Source organism: Panthera pardus, unplaced genomic scaffold (genome assembly GCF_024362965.1).
Source record: "Panthera pardus isolate Hobbes unplaced genomic scaffold, ASM2436296v1 HiC_scaffold_26, whole genome shotgun sequence".
Lineage (NCBI taxonomy): Eukaryota > Metazoa > Chordata > Mammalia > Carnivora > Felidae > Panthera > Panthera pardus.
In genome coordinates, this window is record NW_026526832.1 from 2,108,861 (window position 1) to 2,129,000 (window position 20,140).

The following is a 20,140-nucleotide window of genomic DNA, read 5'->3' on the forward strand; positions in this document are numbered from 1 at the left end:
TCTCCTGCCCATTTCTTCACTGGATTATTTGTTTTTCGAGTGTGGAGTTTGGTGAGTTCTTTATAGATTTTGATACTAGCCCTTTGTCCGCTATGTCATTTGCAAATATCTTTTCCCATTCCGTTGGTTGCCTTTTAGTTTTGTTGATTGTTTCCTTTGCAGTGCAGAAGCTTTTTATCTTGAAGAGGTCCCAATAGTTCATTTTTGCTTTTAATTCCCTTGCCTTTGGAGATGTGTCAGGTAAGAAATTGCTGTGGCTAAGGCCAGAGAGGTTTTTTCCTGCTTTCTCCTCTAGCTTTCACCAGTTTTATATGCACTTGTGTGTGTGCACAGGCAAGCTTCTATGCAATTTTATTACATATGTAGAATTGTGTGGCTACCACAATCAAGAGACAGAAGAGTTCCATCACAAAGATCCCTCATATTACTCTTTTGTAGCCATAGCCAGCCTATCCCTCCTACTATCCCTAATCCCTGGCAACATTCAAAATCTGTTCTCCATCTCTAGAATTTCATTATTCAAGAATGTGATATAAAAGGAAACTATGAGACTGGCTTCCCCACACTCCAGCATAATTCCCTTGAGATTCATTCAGGATGTTGCATGTATATTAGTTCATTCCTTTTTATTGCTGAGTAGTATGCTATGGTATGACTGTACGACATTTTTTGTTTTTGTTTTTGTTTTTTAACCAGCCACCTGTTGAAGGACATTGGTGTTGTTTCCTGTTTGGGGCTAACACAAATAAAACTTCTGTGAGCATTTGTGTACAGGTTTTTGTGTGAACATAAGTTCTCATTTCTCTGGGATAAATGCCCCAAAAGTGCAATTTCTGGGTTACATGGCAAGTGCAGGTTTAGTTTTGTATGAAACTGCCAAACTCTGCTTCAGAAGAATGGCTGTATCTTTTTACATTCCCACCAGCAATGTATGAGTGATCCAGTTTCTCTGCATCCCTACTTGCATTTGGTATATCACTATATTTTATTTTAGCCATCCTAACAGGTGTGTAGTGATATTATTGTTTAAATTCTTATTTTGCTAATTGTTAATGATTGTTGGACAGCTTTTTATGTGCTTATTTGTTGTCTGTATACCCTCTTCAGTGATAATTATGTTCATGTCCTTTGCTTTTTTCTGATTAGATTGTTTGGTTTTTTACTGTTGAGTTTTGAGAGTTCTTTATATACTCTAGATACAAGTTCTTTGGCAGATAAGTGGTCTGCAAATATATTCTCTCAGTCTATAGTTGTCTTTTTCATTCTCTTTACAGGACGTTTCACAGAGCAAAAGTTCTTAATTTTGATGAGATTCAACTTAATCAATTTTTCATTTTATGTATTGTGCTTTTGGTGTCAAATCTAAAAATTCTTTGCTTAGCCCTAAGTCCCGATGATTTTTGCCTATTTTTTTTAAGTTTTAAATTTTGTATTACTTGTCTGACATTTAAGTCAGTGATCTGTTTTGGGATTTTTTTTTAATGTTTATTTATTTTGAGAGAGAGAGAGAGAGAGAGAGAGAGAGAGAGAGAGAGAGAGAGAGAGAGGGGGGGCAAAGAGAAAGGGAGAGAGAATCCCAAGTAGGGTCTACACTGTCAGCGCAGAACCCAACACAGGGTTGGATCATAAGATCATGACCTGAGCCAAAACCATGAGTCAGATGCTCAACTGACTGAACCACCCAGGTGCCCTGATAACATTTTTGTAAAAACTGTGAGACTTATATCAAGGTTATTGGGGGGGGGGGAGGGGCAGCTATGAATGCTCAAAATACTTTATGACTCTATTTGCTGAAAGGCTATTCTTCCTCTGTTGATTTCTTTTGCACCTTTGTTAAAAATCACTTGGGCATATTCGTGTCAGCCTATTTCTGGGTTCTTTATTCTATTCCATTGATCTTTGTGTCTATCCCTGTGCCAATACCATACAGTCTTGATTGCTGTCACTGTACACTGAGATTTAACATTGCATAGAGTGATTCCTCCCATTTTATTCTTCTTTTTCAAAGTTGTTTTAGCTATTACAGTTCCTACACCTTTACATATAAATTTTACAGCAAAATTGCCTATGTTACAAAATACCTTGCTGAGATTTTAATCAGAATTGCATTAAATCTATAGTAATCAATTTGGGAGTTGACATCTTTACTCTTTCAATTTATGAATACAGTATATTTATCCATTTATTTAGGTATTTTTCTTTCATCAGTATTTTATAATTTTCAGAATATAGACCCTGTATACGTTTCATAAGATTTACACCTAAGCATTTTTCTTTGGAAGCAATTATAAATGTCATTGTTTTTAATTTGTTTCCTCAACTAATGTTGTTAGTATATTGAAATATAATTGAGTTTTGTGTGTTAATCTTGCATCTTGTGACCTTGCTGAACTTAGTTATTAAGTTTTGGGACTGTGTATGTATGTGTGTAGATTCCTTGGAATTTTCTACATAGACACTAATGTTATTGGCAAATAGGGACAGTATTATTTCCTCCTTTCCAATTTCTCTTTCTTGCTTTACTGAACTGGCTAGCACTTCCTGTTGCTTCACTAGGTGGTGAGAGTGGACATTCTAGGACATCTTAGGGAGAAGTATTCAGTCTTTTTAACCTTTCACCAGTAGTTATGACATTAGCTGTAGGTTTTTATAGTCTTTCTTTAACAAGATGAGGAATTCCCCCCTTATGCTTAGCTTACTAAGGCTTTTAATCATGAATGGATGTTGGATGTTACCAAATGCCTTTTCTGCATCAATTGATATGATCATATGATTTTTCTTCTTTAACCTGTTGATATGGCTGATTACATTTGTTGATTTTTGAACATTCAACCCACCTTGTATTCCTAAAATAAACCCCTCTACATTATGATATATAAATCTTTTATGTATTGCAGGAATCAATTTACTATTCTGTGAGCATTTTTGCAACTAAGCTCATGAGATATTGGTCTATAGTTTTGTTTTGGCTTACTATCTTTATCTGGTTTTGGTGTCAGGGTAATACTAGCTTCACAGAATGAATTGTGAAGTATTCATCATTTCATATTTTAAACTGGAAGGGATTGTATAGAATTGGCATTAATTACTCTTTAAAGATTTGGCAGAATTCTCCAGTGAAACCATGTGAGTCTAGAGATTTCTTTTTTGAGAGTTTCAAAATTATGAATTCAATTTCCTTAATAGCCTTAGGACTACTCAAATAATATATTTCATATAGAGTGAGTTGCAGTAGTTGAGTGTTTTTTTGAGGAACTATTTATATGTATACAGTTGTAGTAGTATTTCCTTGTTATCTTTTTAATGTCTACAGGGTCTGTAGTGATATTCCCTGTTTCATTCCTGGTATTTATAATTAGCGTCATGCCTCTTTTATTCTTTGTCAATCTTGCTAGAGGTTTTCTTTTATAGATTTTCTCTATTGTTTTCCTATTTTCGCTTTTATTGCTGCCGGCTTTTATATCTATTATTTCCTTCCTCTGCTTGCTTTGAGTTTGTTTTGCACTTCTTTTCCTAGTTCTTTGAGGTGAGACTTTTTCTTTGACCCATGCATTATTTAGAAGTGTGCTTAGTTCCAAGTGTTTGGAAATTTTCCTGTTATCTTTCTGTTACTTATTTCTAGTTTGATTCCATTGTGGTTGGACAACATAGTCGGTAGGATTTCATCTTTTTGTTTTTAATTTCATTTCTTTTGAGTGAGAATTGTTTCATGGCCCAGGAAATGATCTATTATGGTATGTGTTCCATGAGCACTTGATAAGAATATGTATGTAGCTATTATCGGGTGAAGTATTCTATAAATGTTGACCAGATCCTACTGGTTGTTGGTGTTGAGTTCTGTTATATCCCTGCTGATTTTGTCTAGTTGTTCTACCAGCTGTTGAGAGAAGGGTGTTGAAGTCTCCAACTATTATTGTGAATTTACCTATTTTAGTTCTATCAGTTTTTGTTTCACATTTTATTTGCGGCTCTGTTGTCTGGTGCATGCATATTTTGAATTGCCATGTCTTCTTGGTGAACTGACCCTTTTATCACAATATGGCCATTTCTATCTCTGATAATTTTCTTTGTTCTTGAGTCTTCTATATGTGATATTAATATAGTCACTCATGTTTTCCTTTAACATTTGTATGATGTATCTTTTTAAATCCTTTTCATTTAACTTGCCTCTATCATTGTACTTGAAATGACCTTATTGTAGACATCATATAGTTAGGCCATGTTCTTAAATCATTCTTCCAATTTTATCCTTTAATTGGTATACTAGACTATTAATATTTAATGTAATTATTGATATGATACAACTTAATTGTGCCATTTTATTTGTTTTCTGTGTGTACTGTTTTCCATTTCTGTAGTTTCTTTTTTCCTGCCATCATGTTAGTTACTTGAACATTTTTGAAAATTCTAATTTATCTATAGTGTTTTTCCCCAATTTTATTGAGATATAATTGACATGTAACATTGTGTAAGTTTAAGGTGTACAATGTGTTGATTTGATACACTGATATATTGCAAAATTGATTGCCACTTCTATAGTGTTTTTTAAATTTACCTATTTTTTTCCTTGTTGGTAAAATATGCATAACATAAAAATTACCATTTTTAAACATTTCTAAGTGTGTAATTCAGGAGCATTAAGTACATTCACAATGTTGTGCAACGATCGCCACTACCCATTTATAGAATCTTTCATCTCATACAGAAACTCTGTACCACTTAAACAGTAATTCCCCACTTCCCCTTTGTCTATAGTATTTTTTATTTTATTTTTTTTAGTATTTAAAAAAATATTTATTTATTTATTTATTTATTTATTTATTTATTTATTTATTTAGAGAGACAGAGATACAGAGAGAGCAGGGGAGGGCCAGAGAGAGAGGGAGACAGAGAATTCCAACCAGGCTCCATGCTGTCAGTGCAGATCTTGATGCAGGGCTCTAAATCACAAACTGTGAGATCATGACCTGAGCTGAAACCAAGAACCAAATGTTTAATCAACCGGGCCACCCAAGTGCCCCTAAATGTATGTAGAGTAAATACTTAAGACAATTATAAACAGGGAGGGCAGAGACATAAAGGGAGTTAAGGCTTCTATACTTAAGCTGGTAAAATGATGACACCAGTAGACTGTGATATGTATATATACTGTAATACCTAGAGCAATCACTAAAAAAACTATACAACAGGTAAAAAATACCCTCCCTGCTTAAAATTGTGTTAAACATTTACTTTACATACATTTAAATATATATAGTTTGCTGTTTACTCATTTTTTGATAGAGACAGAGAGTGAGTGGGGGAGGGACAGAGAGAGAGGGAGACAGAATCTGAAGCAAGCTCCAGGCTCTGAACTAACAGCACAGAGCCTGACGCGGGGCTTGAAGCCACCAACCATGAGATCATGACCTGAGGTGAAGTCGGACGCTTAACTGACTGAGCCACCCAAGCGCCCCTACTTTACATACATTTAGAACCACATAAAATAGTGTTATAATTTTTGCAACTGTCAACTTAGAAATTTATAAAACTCAAGCAGAGTCTATTGTATACAGCAATATTTTTGCTTATTGTGTTCTTTCTTCCTGATGTTCTAAGTTTCCTTCTTTTACCATTGTCTTTCTGTTTAGAAAATATTCTTTTTGGGGTGCCTGGGTGGCTCAGTTGGTTAAGCCTCTGACTTCTGCTCAGGTCATGATTTCATGGTTATTGGGCTCACTGCTGTCAGTGCAGAGCGTGCTTGGGATCCTCTGTCCCTCTCTGTCTCTGCCCCTCCCCAGCTTGTGCTCTGTCTCTCAAAATAAATAAACTTTAAAAATAAAAATAAACTAAAAATTAATAAAACTGATTTCCCTTTCATTATTGAAGAATATTTCACTGGGTATAGGATTCTGGGTTGACAGTCCTTTTAATATTTGAAAAATATTGTGCCACTTCCTTCTGGTCTCCACAGAACCTCAGGTAAGAAATCTGCTGTGTTTCATATTGGTGTTCCTCTATAAGTAAAGTTATTTCTCGCTGGCTGCTTTCAAAATATTTTGTCTGTGTTTAGTTTTCAGAAGTTTAATTGTATGTTTTGGAGTGGATTTCTTTGGGTTTGTCTTTTTTTGTGAAATAACTTCTTAAATTTGTAGGTTTATGTATTTTGCCAAGTTAGGAAAGTTTTCAACTATTATTTCTTTGAATATTTTTTTAGTTCTTCTCTTTCTCCTCTGGTGATAATGATATGATTGCTACTTTTTTTTTTTAATTATATGTCTCAAAGTCCCTAAGATTCCATTAATTTTATTCCAGACTATTTTCTCCAATAGTTAAGCTTGAGTAAGTTCCATTGGTCTGTTCCTCAAGTTCACTGATTCTAAACTCTGTTATCCTCACTTTATTATTGAGCTCTTATGGTTTTGGTTTGTTTTAATTTTACTCATGTATCTTTCAGTTCTATAATTTCAAATTAGTTGTTGCTGGTTTGTTTTGTTTTGTTTTTTGTTTTTAAGTAGGCTTCATGCCATGTAGCCCAACGTAGGCCTTGAATTCACAACCCTGAGATCAAGACCTGAGCTGAGATCAAGAGTCAAGGGATGCCTGGGTGACTCAGTCAGTTAAGTGCCCAACTCCAGCTCAGGTCATGATCTCACAGTTTGTGAGTTTGAAACTGGGTCTGGCTCAGTGCTGACAGCTCAGCGCCTGGAGCCTGCTTTGGATTCTGTGTCTCCCCCTCTCTCTACCCCTCCCCCATTTGTGCTCTATTTCTCTCAAAAATAAATAAACAAAAGAATCAGATACTCAACTGACTGAGCCACCCAGGCGTCCCTCATTTAGTTTTTTTATACTTTCTATTTCTTTGCTGTAATATTTATTTTCAATTTGTTTCAAGAGTATTTGTAAATGATTGATGAAGCATTTTTATGATAGCTGCTTTAACATAATTATCAGACAATTCCAACATTTGATTTATCTCATTATTAGCATCTATTGATTGTCTTTTCTCATTCATTCACGTTGTGATTTTCTTCATTCTTGGATGAGTGATTTTTTTTCTTTTTTTTTAATCTTGGACATTTTGGATACAGTAAAACCTTGGTTTGCAAGCATAATTCGTTCTAGAAACATGCTTGTAATCCAAAGCACTTGTAGATCAAAGTTAATTTCCCCATAAGAAATGGAAACTCAGATGATTCATTCTACAACCCAAAAATATTCATATAAAAATTATATGATTTAATATAATATAAAATAATAGCAAAAATATAAAATATAAAGAAAAATAAACAAATTAATCTGCACTTACCTTTGAAAACCTTTGTGGCTGGTATGAGGGAGACAAGAGAGAGGAGGGTTATTGTGTAGAACAACTTTCACTATCACTAAAGGAATTACTGCTATCTATTGGCTGAATAGAATTTTTTCTTTTTGTGTAAATTTAACAACGAATGTATCCAATGAGGATTTTTGCCTCCTCTTGAGGATTTCGCAGAAATGTGACATTTCATTAGCAATCACCCACAATCCCGCAGTGAGAGAGAGAGAGAGAGAGAGAGAGAGAGAGAGAGAGAGGAAACCTGCTCAGTTGTGATCATGTGATGTTTGGCATCACGTACTACTCGTATTGCAAGACATTGCTCGTTTATCAAGTTAAAATTTATTAGAAATATTTGTTTGTCTTGCGGAACACTTGCAGAACATGTTACTTTCAATCCAAGGTTTTACTGTATTACATTATAAAGCTCTAGATCCTTTTTAATCAATTATTTATGAATTTATTTTTAAAGCAGGAAGTCCCCTGTTGAGATTTAGCACATGGGCTGCTGGGTGTGTATGTTTAGCTTCTCTCTGAGCCCTGCCAACACCACTTTGGCAAAAGTGGAGCACTGACTCACACTGCCTTGTTGCAAATGGGTGGGGTAGGAGTTCAGCTCTCCCCTTACTCCATTGACAACTTCCCAGTGAAAGTGGGGCACCAACCCCCACTGTCTCGTTGCATCTGAGTGGGGGCATAAACTCAGCTCCCCTATCAATCTGCTGATACCACCTGCTGGGGAAAATGGAGCACCACCTGCATTTGCCAGGCAGGAGGTGGAAGGTCAGCTCCCCACTCCAGCTATGCCAAAACCATCCTGCAGGGGAACTGGAATGCTGCCTCTCATGTCCATGTATTATGAAAGGTCGAATGGAAAATTAACTCCTTGTTTGCTCAGCTCTGCTGAAAACCATGTAGCTTTTCTGTCTTTGGCTTAAGTAGGACAAAATTGCCAATAAGGCTTTCCTTTGTTAAGCCACTCTTTTTTCCATCCTTTGGCTAGGGAGAACAGGCTGAGCTTTTATTGCCTGTGCTCATTCGTAGTGTTGGGTTGGAGGATGTTATAGTGCTCTGAGATATGAGAGGAAATAAGGAAACTGGGAAACTTACCATTGTGTCATTCCTCAAGTCTCCAGATTCCTATGCAGCCCAACTTCTCCTTACCTTCTTACCTTCCTAAATATTACTGTGCTTAGTTTTTGTGCCATGTCTAGGGCTTTTTAGGGAAACCCAGAGGAATGGGATTACTTCATGTCAGTTGAATTGGAAGTCTCCTTAAAAGGACATTTTTATTTTTATTTTTATTTAATATTTCTTTATTTCTGAGAGAGAGAGAGAGAGAGAGAGAGAGAGACAGAGCATGAGTCGGGGAGGGGGAGAGAGAGAGAGAGAGAGAGACAGAATCCGAAGCAGGCTCCGAGCTGTCAGCACAGAGCCCGACGTGGGGCTTGAACTTGTGAACTGCAAGATCATGACCTGAGCTGAAGTTGGACGCTTAACCAACTGAGCCACCCAGGTGCCCCAAAGGCCATTTTTAAATATTTGCTTAGTTTACTACCTAGAATCTCCCCAGGTTGTCAAAAGTCATGAATCTTGTATTGTAGCAATTTACAGCCTAGACTCTACACTGAACAGATGCACAGGAAGATACCTAAATACATGAATCAAATGCATACATAAAACGAAGAAATAACAATACCTTAAGTTTTTATGGGGCTTAATAGTTTACAGAATGCTTTGTATACATATATATGTATATACATGTATACAAATGTATATACATATATATGTATACACACACTCATATATTTACTGGTTAAGTGTATATTTACTATATATTCATATCACTTCATAAGTATAAATATTACTCTCAACAATATTACAAGGTAGGTAGAGCAGATATTGGTATCAAAAAAAATAAAGGCTGTTTGGTTAAGGTTCTTGCCTAAGGTTGGTAAGTAGAAGTGTTACAATTTTTGTGACTCTTAGTCCTGAGCTCCTGATACCAAACCACACTACCTAGGGTAAATGACCCTTTGTTGTAGTAGAAATCCTGTGCTTAAATAATCACAAAGCATAACTTTGCTTTTTGGGGGCATAGTGGCTTGTGGGCTATGGAGTCAGATTCGAATTCAAATTCCAGTTCCACCATGTCTTATTTGTGTAATCTTGGAGAAATTACTTAACCCCTCTATACCTCAATTTCTTCATCTGTAAAATGGGGATAACTGTAATAATATTTACTTCAAAAGGTTGCTTTGGATAATCACATATTTAAAGCAAAGTGCCTGGCATATGGTAAGCACTCAATAAATGGTAGCTATTATTATAATTAGGGCTAAATAAAGCAAAAAATAAAAAACCCCACTGCATTTCCATAATGAGGAAATAATGATTCAGACTCAAAGCTTTCAAAAGCAGAGAGGGTGCATCTGTTCATTCCTGTTTGGTTGTGTCACACACCTCACATGTTGCTTAATAAACATCGGCATCTCTGTAATTTTAAAACTGGAAGGACCTAAAAGGTCATCTATTTCAAGCTTCTCATTTTATAGATAAGGAAACTTAGGTTGGGAGGGGTTGAATGAATTACTTCAGAGTTACAGTGTTAGCACCTTTCCTGCTACACCTGGTAAAGCACACAAAAGAGCGAGCAGGAAATAAAGTACAGAAAGACACCCCAGATTCCAGAAAGAAAAATATTTGGGCCAATAACATCTGGGGAGGTGGGGACAGGTACAAAAGGTATAAATACCTCCCTAAAGGTTGGTCCCCATGAATGAGGGCAATGCCTGCACACCATCCTCACAGAGATCTATAAGGGGGGTAGCTTAATTGGTGGACAACAAATTACAAGTGTCCTGGCTCCCGGAAGCAATGAAGGCTACACTGGAGAAGTTTTGCTGGTGAGAGAGGCAGTCTGTTACAAACATTAGTGGGGTTGAAAGAAGGGGGTGGTGGATACACAAGACAAGTCATTGTCAACACTGCCCATCCAATTCCTAACAGTAGGTCATAATGGCAGGCGAGTATCATCTAACCAGCCAGCAGACAGGCATTTAAGTGGCAATGTGCCCCAAACCACACAGGAGACGTAAAAGAAGTGGAAAACATTCACAAGGATATTTTTTGCTTGTCGTGGTACTTTTACCTACTTATTAAAGTGGTCTTAGTAACAATTTCCAGCAATGTGTGGAAATTTTTTTTAGCTTGAAAATGATGAACATTGACTTTTTTTAAGTGATGAGAAGGAATATTTTTTGTAATTCAGTATTTCATTATCCATTTTGTCAGTTTACTCTTACTTTTATATTAACCATGAGCTACAACAGTCAGTAAATTAGCAAGATCTTTTCTACAAGGTCTTTTTTTATGATTATGATTAGAAACAATCTTTCTTAAGTGTATTTTTCATGAAAGTACATTTTTAAAGCAGTTTTTAAAAATAGTCTCAAATCTGAAAGATGAAATTTTGATTTTTTCTCATATTAAGTTTATTTATTTATTTTGAGAGACAGAGCCTGAGCAGGGGAGGGGCAGAGAGAGGAGAGAGAGAATCCCTAGCAGGTTCCGCACTGTCAGTGCAGAGCCCAATGTGTGGCTTGATCCCATGACTGTGAGATCATGCCTTGAGCCAAAATCAAGAGTCAGATGCTTAACTAACTGAGCCACCCATGTGCCCCTTGACTTTCTCTATCTTGCCTTTGTGTAATTTCAGGTTTGTAAGTATAAATGAGAATGAAAAAAATATATATGAGATATGTTGAATAAGGGTGAGTGCTAAGCTCTAGTTATGTACAACAGCTATTAAACATTTCAAAGGATGTCAAAAGCAGTTCTGGGGCACCTGGCTGGGTCAGTCAGAAGAGTGTAGAGTGTATGACTCTTGATCTTGGGGTCATGAGTTCAAGCCCTATGTTGGGTGTAGAGATTACTCAAAAAAACAAAAGCAGTTCTAAGAACTTTTTTTTTCTTAGAGAAATGTTAAGTGTACAACAAAAGCAGTTTACAAAATATATATAAAAAGAGCTATCTTTTATGAGAATGCACATATGGGTATATGTACACACACAGGAAAAATTCTGGAAATTCACCCCAAATGTTAAAACATTTTTTTCTGGCTTCTGTGATTTCATGAGATCACAAAATATTTATGTATTTTTTTTCTTATTTCTTTACAATGAATATGTGTTTTGGTCAGAAGACAAAGGGTATACATTTTCCCTTTCTTTTCATTCATGTTTACTTAAATGTTACAGAGAATCCAATTTAAAGTGAAGGGAAAGACCAAAGTCCAGAATGATTGTAAATGAGAGGTTCTCCAGATTGAACAGAATAAGTGGGGCAGGAGTCCATTTGATACTAGAGTGGGGTTTCTGTTTGTGTTTGTATGTGAATTTTTTTTAATGTTTCTTTATTTTTGAGAGAGAGTGTGCACAAGTGGGGGAGGGACAGAAAGAGAGGAGGCAGAGAATCCAAAGCAGGCTCTGTGCTGTCAGTGCAAAGCCTGACATGGGGCTCAAACTCACGAACTGTGAGATCATGACCTGAGCTGAAGTCGGATGCTCAATGGACTAAGCCACCCAGGTGCCTTGTGTGTGAATTCTTTTTTGTTGTGTGGTAAAAATGCAACCATAGATACATAATTTTCAGTTGTTCTGAAAACTGATTTTTTTCCCCTCTTGCTTCTAGAGATCCTACTCTGAGAAATCAAGGTATAGGCTTAAAGCAATTATGCACTGGGTAGGAAGGGCCAATACAAACTAAAGAGGGAACATAAAGATCTCTGCCCTTACAAGTACTATTTTTCTCTCCTTGGTTAAATTTGAAGCCTCTTCTCTTATTTATGCTCCTTCCTTTAACACCTAAAACACCTTTTGTATTCTGATTAAATAAAAAAGAAACATCAGCCCCGACCTAGGAGCTAACAATCTAATTGAGTAAACAAGGAACATATTGGAAAAGTTAACCAAGAAAAGAGCACTATGCACTTAGGAATTAAATGACTTAACACAGAGAAGTCCTATAGCAGTCCTATAGCAGACTGGTAACTCCACTGTGGTCATGGTCTAGATCTGCACTGTTCAATATAACTTTCTACAGTGATGATAGTGTTCACTCTATACTGATTAGAACAGAAGCCCTTAGCCACATGTAGTTACTGAGTACTTGAAATGCTGCCTGTACAACCGAGGAACTGAATTTTTAATTTCATTTAATTTAAAAAGTTACATAGAGTTGGTGACTTACCATATTGAAGAGTGCAAGCCAAGATCTAGAAGGTACCAATAAAGGAGGACTTGTCTTGTTACTTGAAGAAAGGGGGAAGATTTCAATGGCTGAGGACAAAGAAAGGCATTCCGGGAGAAGAAAAAAACATGAACTGTGCTTACTTCACATTGAAAATGTGAAAACGTCCAGTGTTTGGGTGGGGGGATTGTGATGGGTTACTACACCAGGCAGACCAGTGTAGATGCAGCTTAGAGTTAGGACTTGGAGCTGCAGGAAATGGGGAGCAATTGGTTATTTCTTTTTAAATTGAGGTATAATTGATATGTAACATTATATTAGTTTCAGGTGTACAACATGATTTGGTATTTGTATGATTATATCTGATCAGTGTATAATAATAGTTCTTACTGTGGGTCAGGCATTATGTTGAGTGCGATAGACGGATTATATCTCACTTAATTATTATAACAACCTTTTTAGGGGAATGAAGATTTATTTGATGTCACCGTAGGGGTAAAAGAAGCAATTATAATCTTGGAAATATCTCTGAGGTACTGATGATGAGAATGTGGAAGTTAAAAAGCCTCATTAGGACATTAGGAAGTTAGATTCAATAGAACGTGACATCTGACTACATGTAGAGGGTGAATTGAAAAAGGGAGGAGACAATTTGTATCCCTAGAGATACTGATGAGGACAAAATCCTGGGGAACACCAAGGATTCTGGGGTGAATGAAGGCAGTTGACTTAGCAAAGCGATCTTGGCAAGATAGGTGGCAATGGAAACACACTAGTGGAGTTGAGGAATCTGATAAAGAAAAGATTTTTGAGAGTCCTATAGGTGAATTAAAGATGAGGATGGAAAAGTGGCAGTCGTACCTGGGAGGCAAGGTAATGCAGACAAAAACTGAGTAAAAGGGAGACAAGTTGATTTTGAAGGGAAGTATCAATATTTTTTGACATGCTGACTAGAGGTAATGAGTCCTCTGGACGATGATGTCTTGCTGGTTGGAGGGAATATGAAGTTAGAGTTTATGAAGCAGATCAAGGATGGAGAAAACGGCAATTGTAATATGTTGTCCCAGGACAGCTGGTAAAGAGAAACAAGAAGGTTGAGAATAGAACCTGGGGCAAATGCCCACCCACCCAGAGTGCTAAATGAGAAAGAAGAGCCAGCAAGGAAGAAAGGGTGACTGAACCATACTAGGGCAATGTCAAGGGAGAATTTTACAAGTGGAAGTGAGTCATAATTTTCTTGCATTGCAGTGAGGTCAAGGGGAAAAAAAAAAAACACTGTGAAAAAGGTGACTGAGCTTACCAAGGAGATCCTTGGAGAAAAGGGAGGAACAAGTGTGAAGGATTTGTCTGGGCATTTTGGCTGTGAAAGGAATGAGAGAAAAAGGGAAACAGCTTGGAAAGGGATAAATAAAGATTACCTCCACCCTCACCGCCCCCCACCCCCCACCCCAACTCCCCAGATAGGCGAGTTCCATTCAGTCTGAAAGCAGAAAGGAGGAACCTAGTGCAAAGCAGGGGAAGAAGATCTGGACGGAGGTGAGATGAAGCCAGCAGGCCAAGGGTTGGCAACTTAGAAGGGAAAAGAGGCTCCTGTTCCTCCAGGTACTTGACAACAGTTCACAAAATTGATGGTGCAGACAGAAATACTTTGAGAAGAGTGGCAGAGGATGCTGGAGCTGAGTTTTTTTATCTTCTCAGTGATACTGCAATCAGGGCCATCTGTCAAGAAAGAGAAAGTTAAACGGGTTAGGTGGGGAGGAGAAAGGAGATATGTAATAGCAGTCTGGGGCTGCCCTTGAGAATCACCAAGAAATGAATGGAAGGATTGGGGACTATGCCAACCTGATTGCATTTTAGGTTGCCATCCCAGATTTACATCTGGGAACTGACAATAGTAACAACCACCACCACCATTTATCATGTGGCTATTGCGTGCTTACTACAAGTGTTTTGATATATTATCTCAATTTCCTAAGAATCCAATTAAGTATTAATTCCAATTATTTGCAAGTTATAAAAAAAGGAAACTGAAACACAAAAATATTTCACCTTAATTTAAAAACAAAAAAAAAAAAAAATCCCTACTACGTTGCCAGGCACTGTTCCTGGGCCGGGAAAAAGACAGGCAAGCCTTGCCTTTATAGAGATTTACTGGAGAGGTGCAGGAGAAAAGTAAACGGATAAATGAACCAGATCATTTAAACTTAATAAATGGGGTGAAAATACGAAAACTGGGGATACACTTGATAGCATAATAAATATGATTAAGATGATACAGCCACGGAGGAGTGTGGGAAGGTAGAGGCTTTATTAGTGGTCAGGGAGAGGGCCCTCCCTCAGGGGACAAGTGAGCTGAGAACTTCAGGATGAGAAAGGTGTACGGTCAAAGGAAAGGGTAAATGCAGAGGCTCTGAAGCAATTTACTAACATGGCTTTTGGAGGAAAGGTAACGTTTGCGCCACTGAAGCTTAGTGAACAAGGGGATACAGGCCAAGGCTGGAGGCACCACGGCAAGTCCGGGGAAGAATGTACGCAGAGGAGGTAACTCAATTCGTATCGATGGAATAAGGCGCCCGACAGCGGGAGCCAGGCTGTGGAGCCACTCTCCCACGAGAGTTTCCACCGCGGGAAGCTGCCTGTCCGCGCGGTGGGGAGGTTACCGGTCCGGAGAGGTCTCAGGCCTTGGGGCCATGGGGTTGAGGCCCGCGGGGGGTGGGGAGTGTGACCTCCCCGCGGCGCCCGCGTCCGGGCTTCACCGTTGGTCGCGCCGGGCCCTTCCCGGCGCCAGCCCGCGAGGCTAGCAAGCAGCTCTCCTCCCCCGCCCTCCAGCATCACCTCCGCCTGGAATTGCCGTCAGTGACTCCCTCCCGCAGCACCACCCGCCCCGCCCGGGTCGGTTTTTCGTCCGGGGCGGCGAGTCCAGCCTTCAAAACTTCGGAATGACAGTGCTCCCAGGAGTAATGGGGAGATGACATAAATTATGACCTGAGCGAACTCCTACAGGAAACAGACCTTTTCATCTCTGTCTTATTTTCCCTCATGGCTTTCCAGAAACAACTTGGTTCCAGTATGTACTCCAAAGTCACCCCCTCCAACAGCGAGACTATTGGTTTGGCCCCTAGACTCGGATTGGCTGAAGGTTTACGCCTCGGTCAGGGATTGGAGGACGTTTGTTCCTTAGGTATACTCCGCGCCCATTGGTTCTTTTTCCCCGTTTCTGGGCGGAGTGGTTAGGGACGGTTTCCACCCTCTTGTTTACGGAGAGCGTAGTTGTAGCGCTTTGCAAGCTCCGGGGCTGTCTCCAAAGTTCCTTATTTAGCTCCTTGGACCAATTGGGTTCTTGCTCCACCCTCGCCCTCTCCCTTGCACGCTTACCCGCGTGGTACTGCCCACACCTTTAGAGCGGCGGCGCGAGCGGACGCCCGTCGCGTTCCTCCGCCCGCGCTCTCCAGGCTGCCCCCCCTCTAGTGTGCGCTTGGTACAGCCCGCGCCGCCTCTCTCCCTTGCTGGGGTGGCTGCCCTCCCCCCCCCCCTCGGGTCGGCGGCGCTTGGTGCCGCCCGGGAGAACCAGGTCATCGGTCGGTTTCCGTGAAAACAAAAACAATCGGCGGCGCCGCTGCGGGCAGCCGAACGCGGCGAGTGAGGACCAGGGTCGCGGGGCCGGGTGGGGAGAGCAAGCGGGAGCGGCGGCGACGCTCCCGGGGGCCGTGGGGGGGGCATGGGGCAGGCGGGCACTGGCTGCGCGGGGCTCCCCCGGCGCCGCGGCTAGCGCGCCCGCTGCCTCGGCCGCTTCAGCCGCCCGCGCCGCCCGCCTGGGGGACGAGGAGCAGGACGCGGCCTCGGCCGGGCCCGGGCCGAACGGCTGCGGATACCCGGGCGCCGGGGAGCCTGGCGCCGCCGCCGCCTCCGGGATGGATCAGTGCGTGACGGTGGAGCGCGAGCTGGAGAAGGTGCTGCACAAGTTCTCGGGCTATGGGCAGCTGTGCGAGCGCGGCCTGGAGGAGCTCATCGACTACACCGGCGGCCTCAAGCACGAGATCCTGCAGAGCCACGGTAGGGCGGCCCGGGTGGGCGCGCGGGGCAGGGCCTGGCCCCTCGGGCCCCGGCGGGCCAGCAGGGGTGCCCTCTGGAGGGCCGGGTCCCCGCCTCCCCCCGAAGCGCGGAGACCCCCTCCTCCTCAGCCCTCTTGTGACTTTTCCTCCTGTTTCCCTCGAACCTGCCCCGACCTCGTTGTCAATTGAGAGTGAGCGCGATCCACCCGGAAACCCATCCCCGAACCGCGAGTTCCAGCCGGGTTAAACGCGTGGGTGGCCAGTCCGTGGCACCTGCAAACTGCCGCCCTCCCGAGGTGGGCGCCCCTCACCCCGCCCGGCGCTCTCGGGTTGTCCCCGCGGGCTGAAGGTGCGCTAATTGCGTTGGACCCAAGGGTCTGGGTGATAAGAGGGTCAGTGCAGGAAGCCCCTTCTTCCTCTTCTCGTGCCCCAGATCCTTGACCCAGGGACTTACTTTCCAAGTCTTTTTTTTTTTTTTTTTTTTTTTTTGTCTTTCTTTTCTTTCTTTCTTTTAAAATTAGAAAGTCGAGTGTTATTCTTAGCTGCGGGTTAACAGAACAGCCGCTGCTGCAACTTCATGATTTGACTGCTGTGTGGAAGGAAGCAGCTCTTCAATTCCGCAGCAGCACAGACCTGATTCCTAGGAAGCTAGCTGAATCGAGCTGTTCAGCTCTCCTAGTGTAGCATGAGGAAGAACAGGCAACTTTCCTGAAGAAAACTGTGGCACGCGTTGTTAGTTACTTGCCTTACCTGGTCAGATTTTTACTTGTTTCCCTTTAGAAAACAGATTTTCTATAGAAGGTGTTTTACCTAGATTATTTTGTTATTGCTCTAGGACCTGGGGGCAGATACTTCGCCGAAGTTAGCTTGTGGAAGCTGATTGGGAAGGGTTTTTGGTTTTGTTTTTTTCAATAACATTGAAGGTCTGGTACCTTTAATTGCAGTATTCATAGAGGTGATTTCTTCTGATCAAAAAAGGATTTTATTTAATGGACTTATTCAAGAATTTGGGGCAGTGTTCTCAGCTAGGTTGGACAGAAATTTATGGAAAGGAAAGTTTGGTATTTGGGGTGAAATGCAGGACTTTGGCAGGTGACGTGAAGGCAGGGGCACCACCTGAGCTTCTCCTTCCTTCTGTGCCCTCCTTTCATGACTCCTTTCAGTTGAAAGCAAGTGCTAGCCCATGTAAGGGACTCCATAACATCCCATTCTGGACATGGCAGTCACTTTGGAACTCTGGGGAAGGAGCAAGCCTGCAACCATAGTGGGAATAGGAGTTAAAATATTAATACGGAAACATAAGCAGACCTAGATGGCTGCCTGTAAAGGGGGAAGTGGAGGTGGGAGTTGAGTGCGAATCCTGGGAAGGCTCTGGTGAATTTGGTTGTGGGACAAAGCGGAAGGGCCAAGGAGGATGGAGGCAAGGGCTTAATGTTTACTGGTGGCCAAAGATGCATAGTTAGAATCTGAGGGGAAAGTGAGGTCCAATATAGATCCCTGGTATCATTGCTACAGAGGAGAGTGAAGGAAGTCATGTAGGCTGGAGGGAGGAAAGACTCCAGGGTCTAACCACACCTTGAACTCTTGGAGAGTGGAGGGCCATGGAGGAGCCAGCAGAAACAGAAAAGGGTAGGAGCTTAGAAAAAGAGAAGTTGGTCAGCTGGTATTGGGCTGTTGGGAGTCAGTGACCCTCTGTGCTTGGAGCTTCATAGAGTTAAACTAGATTAGTGGGAGTTAAGAAAACTGTGTAAACTGAAGTGTAGGGAAGCCTAAAGCTGTTTAAGTAAAGCGGTGGGAAAGGTGTGTGTGTGTGTGTGTGTGTGTGTGTGTGTGTGCGCGCGCGCGCACGTGCCCTTGTGTGTCCACCTGCTTGTCCATCCGTTCCAGGGAATCTATGTCTTGTTAAAGGCTGAAAGGAAGAGAATGAGTCAAGGGTCTAGACTTGGAGAGGTGGAAGGAGCATTTCCTTTTTAGGGACCAGGTCAGGATTGAGGGGATGGATAGGCAGAATTTGAGAGAGAAGATGAAAAGTGAAATACTTTCCTGTAAGGGGGGGGGGGGATATTAATTGAAGGGGATGTGGTTGCAAGCCTCATTTTAGGGAATTTGGGACCCATCCTGGACGGATAAGATAATTGCCAGAAATTGCTGGAGCAGGAGTTTGTTTTAGACAAATTGTTTTTGCTTGGTATCAAGTAACTTTGCAAGGAATATATGTGGTCTGAGGGTATTAGCCACAGATTGTGCCATGCTATTCAAACAGTCTGACTTGGTGAATTGCCTGTGTTCCACTTTCAACCTGTTTTTTACTGTGTCTACAAAATTGCAGTTTGATATTGCAATTCTTTAATTTTCTTGAATTCTTTATTAATAGGATCAAGTGACTAAAGGCAGTTATGAAACATAAAAGAAAAAATAAATACTGCAAGTGCCACGTCTAGTTTCCAAAACAGAATGGTTTTTCTTATGTGTTCTTAGGTGTGAAGGCAAACATCATGCTTTGGTATCTGGGTTATGGTAATTTTCAAAGCAGATAATTTCTAATGTTCTTTGCTCAGGATGTGGGTATTACATTTGTATCTTAAATATACCCTTTCTAAAGTTAGGTCTACTGAAATCTGAATTTAGAACTGCGTTTTCAAGTGAATGTGCTTGTCTAGGCAATTGATATTGTGGGCTCCTGTGACATGAGAGAGGGTCTCCAATTGGGACCATCTGTCAGGGCTTTGGATCTCACTCTCTGGGGTTATTGTGATAATATTCTTGTAAGAATGTAATGTGCATAAAGTAGAATCTTGGGAACCATATGGATTCCCCAACATGGCATCATACTGATGGCGAGTAACTGTCTGATTTGGAAGTATCTTTTTGGCTACAGTCAGGGGATCAGTATAGTTTTTGAGGATGATTTACATTTTCTTGTGTTTAGATGTCTTTTTTCTAAAGTGAGCAAACCATACTAAATGAGGACAGTTAGGGTAGTTTGTGGTGGGAACTGATCATGCATAAATGAAGTTTAGTTAGGAAGCCCATTGACAACCCTTGTCCACCCTCATCACTCTTATTCCAGATTGTGAGACTGCCCAGAGGGGGCTCGCCTGGCAGATGGCCTGGAAGTAGTCCTGCAGTGAGCCCTAAAATCTCTTTTCATCTGCTCTAAATTGCCTCTATATAGCCTAGAATTCTTTCATATAAACTTTCTTTAATTAACTATTTCTTTTAAAATGCACTTTTCTTAATTCAGATACCTTTGGGAGAATAAGGTGAGGTGGATGGTCACTCACACCTGGAGGATTAATTTGTGCTCTGCCATTTAATCCACTCCTCACCAAGTCCGGCCTGGGAGAAGGAAAAAAAAATTTTTTTTAATTAATTTTTTAATGGGAGTGTGAGGCCTGAGACCGAGGAGTAATTTCAGAGTATAAGGCTCTGACAGATAAGTGCAGGCTTCGACTGGGTCGTGGCCAGTGTTTTGGTGGTTGAGGGGCAACATAGCAGTAACAGAAGTGCGAAGAGGCAGTAAAGAATCACAGAGAATACT

The 20,140-nt window shown here is 40.8% G+C and overlaps 1 protein-coding gene and 1 long non-coding RNA gene across 7 annotated transcripts in view; one reads left to right on the forward strand and one right to left on the reverse strand.

Annotated features, from left to right (window-relative positions):
• Window positions 1-11,313: 11,313 nt before the first annotated feature.
• LOC128773650 (uncharacterized) lies at window positions 11,314-15,553 on the reverse strand. The gene is made up of 2 exons (XR_008418000.1): window positions 14,976-15,553; window positions 11,314-14,266 (listed from the first exon to the last, which is right to left on the reverse strand). It is a non-coding gene; the product is annotated as an uncharacterized LOC128773650 (long non-coding RNA).
• Window positions 15,554-15,814: 261 nt separating this feature from the next.
• RMND5A (required for meiotic nuclear division 5 homolog A) overlaps window positions 15,815-20,140 on the forward strand; it is a 68,981-nt gene continuing 64,655 nt past the window's right edge. For 3 of the 6 annotated variants that reach the window (XM_019444097.2, XM_019444091.2, XM_019444085.2), the window contains exon 1: window positions 15,815-16,600. In XM_019444097.2, the coding sequence (XP_019299642.1) occupies window positions 16,459-16,600 (142 nt within the window). In that variant the 5' untranslated portion in view covers window positions 15,815-16,458. The remainder of the gene's footprint in view (window positions 16,601-20,140) is intronic. The other 3 variants (XM_019444078.2, XM_019444106.2, XM_019444100.2) reach the window with 3 other exon arrangements.